This window comes from Dendrobates tinctorius, unplaced genomic scaffold (assembly GCF_039654945.1).
Source record: "Dendrobates tinctorius isolate UK_male_01 unplaced genomic scaffold, ASM3965494v1 ptg000175l, whole genome shotgun sequence".
In the NCBI taxonomy this organism is placed as follows: domain Eukaryota; kingdom Metazoa; phylum Chordata; class Amphibia; order Anura; family Dendrobatidae; genus Dendrobates; species Dendrobates tinctorius.
Window position 1 is genome coordinate 3,920,793 of NW_027361842.1, and position 14,342 is coordinate 3,935,134.

At 45.7% G+C, this 14,342-nt stretch overlaps 1 protein-coding gene across 1 annotated transcript in view; it reads left to right on the forward strand.

The window, feature by feature from the left end:
* TRABD2A (TraB domain containing 2A) overlaps positions 1–14,342 on the forward strand; it is a 271,296-nt gene that overhangs the window by 137,547 nt on the left and 119,407 nt on the right. The window contains exon 3 of the mRNA XM_073551339.1: positions 4,991–5,137. Coding sequence (XP_073407440.1) covers positions 4,991–5,137 — 147 coding nt within the window. The remainder of the gene's footprint in view (positions 1–4,990; positions 5,138–14,342) is intronic.

Sequence of the window (14,342 nt, forward strand, 5' to 3'; positions counted from 1 at the left end):
ATATAGTCTTTTTGAAGCCTAGCGTCTTCAGGGCTTTTTTCCCTATCAGCGGTTGGCTCTTGTTTTGATAGGGTTTTGGCGGATTACAGACAGCAGCTTTTCTATCCTGTCCTATCTAGTTAGCTTGGGCCCCATCGTTTGCTCAGCCTATCTTTCTATCTCAAAACTCAAGATAAAAAGCAGATGGCACCGCTGTTACCGTGTGACTTCAAATGATGTGCGGCATACAGAAGCCCAGCAGCTGGGAATCTCGGGTGCCAGACCTGGAAACAGTCAATCCTGGGAATCCATGCAAAGAGAAAAGGTCGCACTCATCGAGATGGAAGTTTCACTGATTTATTGACATATCATAAACATGTCAAGTCGGGGGAGTGACATAAGGAGTGCAAGAAAGGCTGACAACGGCCGTTTCGTGCTACTCGAGCGCTTCAACGGGTCCGATTGATATGTCAATAAATCAGTGAAACTTCCATCTCGATGAGTGCGACCTTTTCTCTTTGCATGGATTCCTATCTTTCTATCTGTGTGAGTGTTTTTTCATCTTGCTTCACCGTCATTATATGTTGGGGGCTGCCTATTGCTTTGGGGTCTGCTCTGGGGCAGTTTAGATTTCCCTTTCTGTCTTTAGGCTATGTAGTTCTCCGGCTGTGATCGAGGGGTCTAGGGCACCGTAGGAACCCCCCACCACTACTGCTAGTTGTTGTTGATAGGTTCAGGGGTCTGCAATCCGATAGCTGCCAACTTCTCTGGTTTTCTGGACTTAGCTACTATTTCTGTTTTTGCCTCCTACGGTGACTCATTCATAACACTGCCTGGAGGAAAAAAGTAAATTTTCTCCCCACAGCTTTCGGCTAAGTGAGGGCATTGAGCTAGTTAATATGAACCTGCAGATTAATACTTATCTGTAATGATGAATTGTGAGCTTTGGCTACCTATCCCTATGCTAGAACATACAAAAGGAATGCACAGGAAAACATAAATGTAAAACATGAAATTTATTAGAGATATTAAAAACAAAATAAAAAAATGTGCATAAACACAGGGTTTCAAAAATGAAAACAGTATCCGGTCAGGAGAACAAAGCGACACCACAGCAACCAGGAAGAAACAAATAGTGATAAATACAATTAAAGATGCACATATATTTTAAAAAGGTATACCAGTGTGCACATGTGTAATAAACTATACCCAATTGTGGAAAGACCACAGTAGCAAGGGGGTAGTGTTAGTTTACACATAAAGCCCAGTAAAAAACTTTTGTAAGGAAATGTGCAAAGATGTGTTACCTGGGAGCTGTGGTGCCACCACCCCAACGCACATTTCAGCTTCCGTGCCTTCTTCTGGGGGAGTCCCTATGCCTATGCTGTAAATCCTAAAATGGCTGATGGTTTACTCACCCTTATCTTTTATTGTCGTTCTGACAGTCCTCTTGATTGGATGTACTAGACGATGTGATGTGATATTTGCAAAGCTTTATGGGGAAGAGCGTGTCACTGTGCCTGATGCCATGAGCTCATTTTTAGACTATTACGATCTTCAGCAGTATGTGAAATGGCATCTAGCATTCTTATTTCTGTTTTTGCAGTCTTTGATAATTGAATCGCAATGTGTTCAAATTCAAAGGGACCTGTGGATTTTGGGAAATTGATGATCAGTAAATGTCCTATTATTTAAGTCAGGCTTTTGAGCTAAATGTATTTTCTAAGAAAAATATTGGCAATTTATTTTCTTTTACATATCACAGTCTGTTATAAAAATAAAGAATATAAATCTTGCATTGTTCACACTGGCCACTGAGTCTTTATTAGACTCTAAATTTATATGGTTTCAGGAAACAACACATGCATATAGCCAAAATGGTCAATCCAAACCCCTAAGTTTTGTTTTGAAGAATCACATGAGCTTATACAAAGTTCATTGTGAAGGAAGGGGGAGTGGGGACATTTGTGACATCACTGAATGGTGAATTGGTGAATTCTTTGCCATTAGCTATGTATAAAGGTGTTAACTGTCATTGTAATCCTGCATCTACTGATAAGAAAACTCCTGTAAACTGTTGCTGACAGACAGGAATTATGAGTCTAAAAAAGCTCCAGTAGCCGATGTGAAATTTACAAGATTACTATTTTAGTTTTGATAATAAATATTGTGATGTGGAGAAAAATAAATGTCATTATTTTGTAAAATAAAATACATGTAACACAAAAACCTGATTTACACAATAGTCTATTTTCTGAAGTTAATTTCCATTCAAACAATGTCTGTCTTGGCCCCAGTTTCTATGAAAATGGACAGCTCCTATGGGTTGTGCACATCATAGAATCATAGAATCGTAGAGTTGGAAGGGACCTCCTGGGCCATCTGGTCCAACCCCCTGCTCAAAGCAGGATTCGCTAAATCATCCCAGTCAGACGTCTGTCCAGCCTCTGTTTGAAGACTTCCATTGAAGTAGAACTCACCACTTCTCGTGGCAGCCTGTTCCACTCATTGATCACTCTAACTGTCAAAAAGTTTTTTCTAATATCTAATCTGTGTCTCCTCCCATTCAGTTTCATCCCATTGCTTCTAGTCTTTCCTTGTGCAAATGAAAATAAAGTTGATCCTTCTACAATGTGACAGCCCTTTAGATATTTGTAGACAGCTATTAAGTCTCCTCTCAGTCTTCTCTTTTGCAAACTAAACAATCCCAAATCCTGCAACCTTTCCTCATAAGACAGGGTTTGCAGACCGGTCACCATTCTGGTCGCTCTTTTCTGAACTTGCTCCAGTTTGTTGATGTCTTTTTTAAAATGTGGTGCCCAAAACTGGACACAATATTCCAGATGAGGTCTGACCAAAGAGGAGTAGCGGGAAATATTGACTTCACATGATCTAGACTGTATGCTTCTGTTAATACATCCTAGAATTGCATTTGCCTTTCTTGCTGCTGCATCACACTGTTGACTCATATTCAGTCTGTGATCTATTAGTATACCCAAGTCTTTTTCACATGAGCTGTTGCTTAGCCCTATTCCTCCCATTCTATATATGCTTTTTTCATTTTTATTGCCCAGATGTAGTACTTTGCATTTCTCAGATGAACATTGCCCAATTTTTGCCAGATCACCTAACTGTGTCAAGTGTTTGGGGTAACTAAGCAATCCCCTCCTTCCCCCAAGTACCACCAGCCTTCAAAATTGGGAAGTTAGCAAATCAAAAGCTACTCATCACTGACATACTGTATATCAGATCCAACAATGATCTCATGTGGAAATTCTGACTTTCGCGTTTGAAGATAAACACTTGGATACTTTGTTTAACTGGGAGATAAGTGCTGAAAGGTGTCCAGCCACCACTTCTCTCTCTTCAGAAATGTAGAAATTTTTGAAAATGTATTAAAAGAGAAAAACTGAAATAACACATGGTCATAAGTATTCAGACCCTTTGCTCAGATACTCATATGTAAAGGTACTGTCACACTTAACGATGTACCAGCGATCCCGACCAGCGATATGACGCAGTCAGGATCGCTGGAACATCGCTATGTGGTCGCTAGTGAGCTGCCACACAGGCAGATCTCACCAGCGACATCGCAGGGGTCGGGGGTTGCTACTTACCTGTCAGACGAGGCGATTCTGCGGCGTCCTCCTGCCCGCGTCCGCGCGTCGCTCGTCGTCACAGAAGAAGCCCAAGCAGGAAGCTGACGACGAGAAACGGTCCAGAACGTTCTTGCGCGATCAGCGATAACCAGCGGGGGGGCAGGCGGAGGTAAGTATCAGACATAGCGATATCGCTAGCAATATATCGCAGATATCGCTTAGTGTGACAGGCCCTTATGCTTTCCAGTCCAAGCAAGTGCATTTTTTTTTTACTTTGGAACAGAAGGTATCATTGAGATTTCTTCTTTTTAAAAACTGATTAGCTTTCTTAGTAATTTGTTACAGAAACAAGGTCTGAGTCATTGCTTTCTGAATGACAATATTTGATCTTTACAAAACCATGCAAACTAGTTCAATGCAAACAATATGGGACTCTGGTTGTGTTTCTGCAGCTGTCATGTTCCCTTGGCAGTGACAGTTAGGGAACCTATATTACCTCAAGAGGGTGGGAGAGGAGCAAGGGTCCATCAGACAGTGGATTCTTTTTTTAAGACAAAAGACCCCCTGCCTTGCACTTTTATCCACATGGGATCAAAGAGACAATCTACATATGAAAGGCTTATGGTATTATGCAACTTAAATTAGCCAATCGCCACCCCGCCAGCTTTGAGACCTTCACAACAAAAACACTCACATCTGTTCAATCAATTGCTCTATCTCCTCTGTTTGTCCCTTCTCAACTTTGCTTGTCAAGTCAATCAGTTTATTAGATCATCCTCCTGAAAAACATGCTCCCAGCTAGTTCTGAAACAAGGAGTCTTCACAAAAGAGGAGTCTAATAAAACATTGTATAATCTTTGAAGAGTCTCTCTCCTTACTGATTTTTATTAAAGAACAGAGAATGCTATATTATGACCCTGGGCAATTCTATACTTCCAAAACTCTACGCTATATGAATTTCATAATTTCAAATATTTTACCATTTTCATGTTCAATCTATTATATTGAACAGTGTTTTTCCATGAAAAAACCATGGAGAAATAGCAAGTAATATAAAAGTAAGTATCATTGCTACAAATAGAAGTGTAATCCACCACAAAGCGTTAGAAGTGCAAGGGTTTACAAGCAAAGCCTTGAAAAGAAAACTTATGTGCCTTAGATGAAAATGGACTGATTTATCAGAGCTTGTGTGCATGAAGAGATGAAGATAAAATGTATATAAAAAGATGAAGATGTGGCCTACATCAACCCAATGAGATCATTAATTTCCCATGGATGAAGGTAGATCTATATGTTTTACCTCCTGAAGTTTATATTGTTCTTGTGAGCATACATGTTTGGCAATGAAATCAATACTTAGAGATGTCTTGGCTTCACAGGCAACCATGTCATGCATTATATTTCTCTTCTAGGTAATATTTGCGTTGAACCAAACCCTCTTACAGCAGGAGAGCCTTCGTGCTGGAAGTCTCCAAGCTCCATACACAACTGAGGACCTCATCAAACATTACAACTGTGGAGACCTGAACTCCATAATATTCAACCATGATTCTTCACAAGTATGATTGTACATTTTCTCAAAAACATTGCTGTGTATTTTTCAGGTTTATATCAGGAGAAAGGAAGGTAGCTCCAGCTTTTGCTGTGAAAAAACTACTCTTTGATGTTTTGGCTCCATATATGTAATTTCCCAGACTGTCATGGTGCTGATATAATGTTCAGCTTGTAGTACAATATTTTCTCCTCCTAATTATACACATATATCACATTTTATTTCAAAAAGATCTTACATATTCTTGAAGGAGATTATCTCCAGGAGAAGCAAAAGAAGATACAGATTTTAAGAAAACACTGTACATAGACCAACAGGCATTCGGGACCTGGTACTGGGACACATAGTTACTATAGGTTAAATGTCACAGTTAGAGTTGAGCGACTTTTGGTTTTTTAGGGTCGCGTTTCGTTTCGTGAAACCCGACTTTTCCAAAAGTCGGGTCGAGCAAGATCATCCGATTATAGGGAAAAGTCGGGGTCGTCCCGAAACACGAAACCCAATGTAAGTCAATGGGGAATAAAAGTCGGCAGTGAGAGGAGGACAGGAAACACACCTACAGTGCCCATTTGAATGCCAAAAGCATCAATTCTTCTTACTTAAGCTTGTCAACCTTAATTAACTTCATAATACAAGTTACGCACTGAAAAATGGGGGTTATTTGGCTAAAGTTGTGGGGGGGGAGGGCTGGCAGCAGGTTTTCATGTGCCCTGGGTGAAAGAGCGCCCCTTTAACACATACCACAACTCATCATGCTCCGATACGGCAGATAAATAGCGGTATAGTACAATGAAAAATACCTTACTTTTTACATCTCATGACGAGGCCCATCTATTTCTCCATACAGAATCATTGGTCCCATATAATGTTTGAAACAGTATATGATGAGCTCCACATAATGCTACAGTATATGTTGGTCCCCATGGATGAAGCTCCACTGTCTTATGGGCCCAAATAATGCTCCAAACATAATGGGCCCCATTTCTAATGGTCTAGTGTATAATGGGCCCTGTAAATGCTGCTCCAGTGTCTGATGTCCACCTTTGGAATGTTCCAGTGTATGGTGGGCCCCATCTATCATTCTCCAGAGTTTAGTGCTCCCCAAAAATTGCTGTCCCAACATTGAAAACAATCAAATAAGTCTCCTCGCTAGGGAATCCCTGTACTTGTCTGGACAGGTGCTGTAGCTTGCTTAACAGCTCGCCAGCCGTTCTCACGCCCAGTATGGATTGCACGTGATTGCACAAAGGTTAGAAAGGGTACCGCATCCCTGGATAACATGTATGGATAGCGTACACATTCAAAATATATGTCTCAGGAGGCAGGCTCAGACGGTGTCAGGCCCAGTATGGATTGCACGTGATTGCACAAAGGTTAGAAAGGGTACCGTATCCCTGGATAACATGTATGGATAGCGTACACATTCAAAATATATGTCTCAGGAGGCAGGCTCAGACGGTGTCAGGCACAGTATGGATTGCACGTGATTGCACAAAGGTTAGAAAGGGTACCGTATCCCCGGATAACATGTATGGATAGCGTACACATTCAAAATATATGTCTCAGGAGGCAGGCTCAGACGGTGTCAGGCACAGTATGGATTGCACGTGATTGCACAAAGGTTAGAAAGGGTACCGTATCCCCGGATAACATGTATGGATAGCGTACACATTCAAAATATATGTCTCAGGAGGCAGGTTCATACGGTGTTAGGCCCAGTATGGATTGCACGTGATTGCACAAAGGTTAGAAAGGGTACTGTATCCCCGGATAACATGTATGGATAGCGTACACATTCAAAATATATGTCTCAGGAGGCAGGCTCAGACGGTGTTAGGCCCAGTATGGATTGCACGTGATTGCACAAAGGTTAGAAAGGGTACCGTATCCCTGGATAACATGTATGGATAGCGTACACATTCAAAATATATGTCTCAGGAGGCAGGCTCAGACGGTGTCAGGCCCAGTATGGATTGCACGTGATTGCACAAAGGTTAGAAAGGGTACCGTATCCCTGGATAACATGTATGGATAGCGTACACATTCAAAATATATGTCTCAGGAGGCAGGCTCAGACGGTGTCAGGCACAGTATGGATTGCACGTGATTGCACAAAGGTTAGAAAGGGTACCGTATCCCCGGATAACATGTATGGATAGCGTACACATTCAAAATATATGTCTCAGGAGGCAGGCTCAGACGGTGTTAGGCCCAGTATGGATTACACGTGATTGCACAAAGGTTAGAAAGGGTACCGTATCCCTGGATAACATGTATGGATAGCGTACACATTCAAAATATATGTCTCAGGAGGCAGGCTCAGACGGTGTCAGGCACAGTATGGATTGCACGTGATTGCACAAAGGTTAGAAAGGCTACCGTATCCCCGGATAACATGTATGGATAGCGTACACATTCAAAATGTATGTCTCAGGAGGCAGGCTCAGACGGTGTTAGGCCCAGTATGGATTGCACGTGATTGCACAAAGGTTAGAAAGGGTACCGTATCCCCGGATAACATGTATGGATAGCGTACACATTCAAAATATATGTCTCAGGAGGCAGGCTCAGACGGTGTTAGGCCCAGTATGGATTGCACGTGATTGCACAAAGGTTAGAAAGGGTACCGTATCCCTGGATAACATGTATGGATAGCGTACACATTCAAAATATATGTCTCAGGAGGCAGGCTCAGACGGTGTCAGGCCCAGTATGGATTGCACGTGATTGCACAAAGGTTAGAAAGGGTACCGTATCCCTGGATAACATGTATGGATAGCGTACACATTCAAAATATATGTCTCAGGAGGCAGGCTCAGACGGTGTCAGGCACAGTATGGATTGCACGTGATTGCACAAAGGTTAGAAAGGGTACCGTATCCCCGGATAACATGTATGGATAGCGTACACATTCAAAATGTATGTCTCAGGAGGCAGGCTCAGACGGTGTTAGGCCCAGTATGGATTGCACGTGATTGCACAAAGGTTAGAAAGGGTACCGTATCCCCGGATAACATGTATGGATAGCGTACACATTCAAAATATATGTCTCAGGAGGCAGGCTCAGACGGTGTTAGGCCCAGTATGGATTGCACGTGATTGCACAAAGGTTAGAAAGGGTACCGTATCCCTGGATAACATGTATGGATAGCGTACACATTCAAAATATATGTCTCAGGAGGCAGGCTCAGACGGTGTCAGGCCCAGTATGGATTGCACGTGATTGCACAAAGGTTAGAAAGGGTACCGTATCCCCGGATAACATGTATGGATAGCGTACACATTCAAAATATATGTCTCAGGAGGCCAGCTCAGACGGTGTCAGGCACAGTATGGATTGCACGTGATTGCACAAAGGTTAGAAAGGGTACCGTATCCCCGGATAACATGTATGGATAGCGTACACATCCAAAATATATGTCTCAGGAGGCAGGCTCAGACGGTGTCAGGCACAGTATGAATTTGACGGCTCAGATTACACAGCGGAGGAGCAGGGAGAGGTAAAGATTGCAAATGCTGGGGCCCTGCCCAAGCAAGGGGGGCCCACTCGTGGGCGTCGGTACTGGCACTGGGCCCCTCATAGTACAGCGGTGTGTCTGACGGCGGGTGTGCACCACCACCGTCAGAGACACTTGATTGCACTATGAGGGACCCTGTGCCAGTGCCCGCGCCCAAGAGTCGGCCTACCCACCTGTCCAGGGCAACGGCACTCGCACGGTGTCGTGCGGTAGGTGGTGACCCCGGCCATGGGGGGGGAGGCAGCACAGTTAGGGAGTTTTAGAAAGTGGCATATGTTGATGTTGGACATTCAGCTGATGCAAAAGGTGAAATAGGTGAAGTACCAGGAAGAGGTGGACCAAAGCAAGCCATTTTTCTGTCACCCTATGTGTCATCAGGGGAAGGTGGGACAAAATCCTTGGAAACCCATGCGTGGTTCATTTTAATGAAGGTTAGATCATCCACATTTTGGGTTGACAGACGGGTCCTTTTTTCTGTCAGGATTGATCCAGCTGCACTGAAGACTCTTTCCGATAGCACACTTGCAGCTGGGCAAGCGAGCTCCTGTAAGGCATATTGGGCCAATTCAGGCCAGGTGTCCAGTTTAGCGGCCCAATAGTCAAAGGGGAATGACCTGTGTGGGAGAACATCGATATGGGAGGAAAAGTAGTTTGTAACCATAGTTGACAACTGCTGTCTCCTGTCACTTTCCATCGATGCAGTATTACCAGTTGTGTGAGCGGTATTTGAAAAATCAGTCCACAACATTGTCATGAAACCCCTGTCTCCAACGCCACTTCTGCTGTGTGCACCACGAACACCTCTGCCAAGCTGCCCCTGGCCCGTACGGCTCGTGTGAGAACCATCACCGCTGCTGTGTGCTGGGAATGCCTCAAGCAACCGATTTACCAGAGTTGCTTGTTTATTAGCCAATATTAGGTCAAGGTTCTCCTGTGGCATGATGTTTTGTAATTTGCCTTTATAGCGTGGATCCAGGATGCTGGCCAACCAGTAGTCGTCATCGTTCATCATTTTGGCAATGCGGGGGTTCCTTTTTAGGATCCGCAAGGCATAATCTGACATGTGGGCCAATGTTCCCGGTGTCAATGATGCACTGCGAGTGCTGGGTGGAGGAGCACTTTCTGGCAAATCCACATCCCTCCAGTCACGCACAAACCCTGTACCAGACCTTGCCACGCCAACATTTTCACTTGCACCACGAGATGCATCCTCCTCCCCTAAGTAATCATCCCCATCATCATCCTCCTCCTCCTCCTCTTCTTCCTCCACCTCGTCCAGGAGAGGTCCCTGAGCAGACAATGGCTGAATGTCATCAAGGATTCCCTCCTCCTCTTCCTCCTCATCAACATTGGCTGCAGACGCCTGCTCCTTAAGGTGCGTCAAAGTTTGCATGAGCAGACGCATAAGTGGGATGCTCATGCTTAGGATGGCGTCGTCTGCGCTTACCAGCTGTGTGCATTCCTCAAAACACTGAAGGACTTTACAAAGGTCTTTCAGCTTCGACCACTGCACGCCTGTCAACTCCATGTCTGCTCTCAAAGTGCCTGGCCGTGTATCCTCCCACAAATGCATTATGGCCTGCCTCTGCTCGCACAGCCGCTCCACCATGTGCAGGGTGGAGTTCCACCTTGTTGCAATGTCGATAATGAGGCAGTGGTTGGGAAGGTGGAGCAATCGCTGCAGCTTCTGCATACGAACGGAGTGTACAGGCGACCGGCGGATGTGCGCGCACAGTCTTCGCACCTTCTGGAGCAGGGCTGTTAACTCCGGATAATTTTTGAGGAAGCACTGCACCACCAGGTTCAAGGTGTGAGCCAAGCAAGGTATGTGGCTGAGTTTTGAAAGGGCTATGGCTGCCACAAAATTACGCCCGTTATCACTAACTACCTTGCCTGCCTCAAGATGTACAGCCATGACTCAGTTTGTCGCTTCAAGTACTCGGCCAGCACCTCGGCGGTGTGTCTGTCGCCCAAACACATCATCTGCAACACAGCCTGCTGATGCTTTCCACTAGCTGCTCGATAGGGGGAGACATCGTGTGCAACAGTGGCAGCTGCAGATGGAGTGCTCGTACGACTGCGCTCTGTGGACGAGCTTTCGCTTCTGGAGGAGGAGGAGGAGGAGGAGGAGGGTCGAACGCCTACAGCCAACTGTTTCCTATACCGTGGGCTAGGCAGCACTGTCCCACCACCGCTGTCCCCTGTGGACCCTGCATCCACCACATTAACCCAGTGCGCAGTGATGGACACGTAACGGCCCTGGCCATGCCGACTGGACCATGCATCAGTTGTGAGGTGCACCTTTCCGCTCACTGACTGCTTGAGTGCATGGACAATGCGGTCTTTCACATGATGGTGGAGGGCTGGGATGGCTTTGCGAGAGAAGAAGTGGTGACTGGGTAGGTCATAGCGTGGTACTGCATAGGCCATGAGTTCGTGGAAAGCTGTGTTTTCCACCAACCGAAAGGGCATCATCTCAAACGAGATTAGTTTGGCAATGTGGGCGTTCAAACCCAGTGTACGCGGATGAGAGACTGAGTACTTTCTTGACCTACTCATAGTGTCTGGGAGGTTGAGCTGGACTTGAGAGCTGCATATGGTGGAAGTAGCGGTGGACAGGGCGGACTGAGAGAGGGTTGATGATGGTGATGGAGTTGGTGTTCTTTCTGATGGCCTAGAATCAGTCTTTCGTTGATATAACAGTGGGATTCCCTGACTGCTGTGGTCTTGCAACGACACCTCAACATTTGCTGCTGTGCTAACCGGTGGGCTAACAGTGGGGGAAACAATGTAGCGTTGCTGACTACCTTCGTTGTGATCAGTTGCACATGTGGCACTTGAGGTTTGGTGTTGTGTCCACGCTTGCAAGTGCATGCTGGTTAAATGTCTAAGCATGCAACTGGTATTCAAATTTTTCAGATTTTTCCCTCGGCTAAAGGTCTTTGCGCACTTCTTACAGATAACCTTGGCCTGATCATGAGGATTTTGTTTAAAAAAGTGCCACACTGCACTCTTCCTACTTTGGCAGACATTTTGCGGCCTAGCACGCTGTGATCTTTTGACCCTCTGGACAAGCTGTCCAGCAACTCTTTTGATGTTTGGAACCTGTCTTTGGAGTGCTCCGGGCCTGCCAGATAACAGCTGTGCGATGTCGATGTCTGCTGTGGATGCTCCTCATCTGAGCTATTGGAAGCAGCACCCTCTTCCCCCAATGGATGCCAATCTGGGTCAACAACTGGGTCATCCATCACCTCCTCTTCTATGTCATGTGCACCTTTCTCTGTGTCACCGTGTATGGTGGTATAGTGTGCGGGAAGGGGCACCTGAGTCTCATCAGGGTCAAAATCTGGCTCTGTACACTGCGAGGACAATGTAGTGCTCTGAGTGAATGTACCAGCAGAATCATCCATCAGCGGCTGTGCATCAGTGCACTCCATGTCAGATTCATCTTGGCCTGGGTAATTCACCATTTCACTTGATAATCCAGGCATGGTATGTGAAAACAGCTCCATGGAGTAATCAGTAGTATGGCCTGCGTCATCCTTCAATCTTGGTTGGGGTGAAGGACACAAGGAAAGGTGTGGTTCATGAACATGAGCCTCCAATGACGACTCAGTGCTTTTACTTTTTACAACTGAAGAAGATGAGGCGATAGAGCTGGAGGCTGAGTCAGCAATGTAAGACAAAACTTTTTCCTGATGCTCTGCCTTTAAAAGCGGTTTGCCAACTCCTAGAAAACTAAGCGTTCGAGGCCTTATGTAACCATATGATGACGCAGGGTCAGCACCTCCTGCATTCGGTCCTATTTTGCTCTTGCCACTACCATCAGATCCACCAACAACACCATCATTACCAGCTGCCAACCCCCACCCAATTCCACGGCCTCTTCCACCAGCCTTCCTCATTTTTGGTAGAAATGTAGACAAAATCCAACAAACTATATAGTAATGTAAAACAAGGTACAAGGTGTCTATAGGACAGGGGAGATTTAGAATTTCTGCACACACTTGTGGACAGTGGACACTTTTGGATTGTGTGAGGCCCACTGATATCTGAGCGCTATGTGACAGGCTCGATGGCACAGCTGCCTGTGACCAAAGTGACGAGAGGATAATGGAGATTTTGAATCTCTGCGCACACTTTTGGACACTGGACACTTGTGGATTGTGTGAGGCCCACTGATATCTGAGCGCTATGTGACAGGCTCGATGGCACAGCTGCCTGTGACCAAAGTGACGAGAGGATAATGGAGATTTTGAATCTCTGCGCATACTTTTGGACACTGGACACTTGTGGATTGTGTGAGGCCCACTGATATCTGAGCGCTATGTGACACGCTCGATGGCACAGCTGCCTGTGACCAAAGTGACGAGAGGATAATGGAGATTTTGAATCTCTGCTCACACTTTTGGACACTAGACACTTGTGGATTGTGTGAGGCCCACTGATATCTGAGCGCTATGTGACACGCTCGATGGCACAGCTGCCTGTGACCAAAGTGACGAGAGGATAATGGAGATTTTGAATCTCTGCGCACACTTTTGGACACTGGACACTTGTGGATTGTGTGAGGCCCACTGATATCTGAGCGCTATGTGACAGGCTCGATGGCACAGCTGCCTGTGACCAAAGTGACGAGAGGATAATGGAGATTTTGAATCTCTGCGCACACTTTTGGACACTGGACACTTGTGGATTGTGTGAGGCCCACTGATATCTGAGCGCTATGTGACACGCTCGATGGCACAGCTGACTGTGACCAAAGTGACGAGAGGATAATGGAGATTTTGAATCTCTGCGCACACTTTTGGACACTGGACACTTGTGGATTGTGTGAGGCCCACTGATATCTGAGCGCTATGTGACACGCTCGATGGCACAGCTGCCTGTGACCAAAGTGACGAGAGGATAATGGAGATTTTGAATCTCTGCGCACACTTTTGGACACTGGACACTTGTGGATTGTGTGAGGCCCACTGATATCTGAGCGCTATGTGACAGGCTCGATGGCACAGCTGCCTGTGACAAAAGTGACGAGAGGATAATGGAGATTTTGAATCTCTGCGCACACTTTTGGACACTGGACACTTGTGGATTGTGTGAGGCCCACTGATATCTGAGCGCTATGTGACAGGCTCGATGGCACAGCTGCCTGTGACAAAAGTGACGAGAGGATAATGGAGATTTTGAATCTCTGCGCACACTTTTGGACACTGGACACTTGTGGATTGTGTGAGGCCCACTGATATCTGAGCGCTATGTGACACGCTCGATGGCACAGCTGACTGTGACCAAAGTGACGAGAGGATAATGGAGATTTTGAATCTCTGCGCACACTTTTGGACACTGGACACTTGTGGATTGTGTGAGGCCCACTGATATCTGAGCGCTATGTGACACGCTCGATGGCACAGCTGCCTGTGACCAAAGTGACGAGAGGATAATGGAGATTTTGAATCTCTGCGCACACTTTTGGACACTGGACACTTGTGGATTGTGTGAGGCCCACTGATATCTGAGCGCTATGTGACAGGCTCGATGGCACAGCTGCCTGTGACAAAAGTGACGAGAGGATAATGGAGATTTTGAATCTCTGCGCACACTTTTGGACACTGGACACTTGTGGATTGTGTGAGGCCCACTGATATCTGAGCGCTATGTGACACGCTCGATGGCACAGCTGCCTGTGACCAA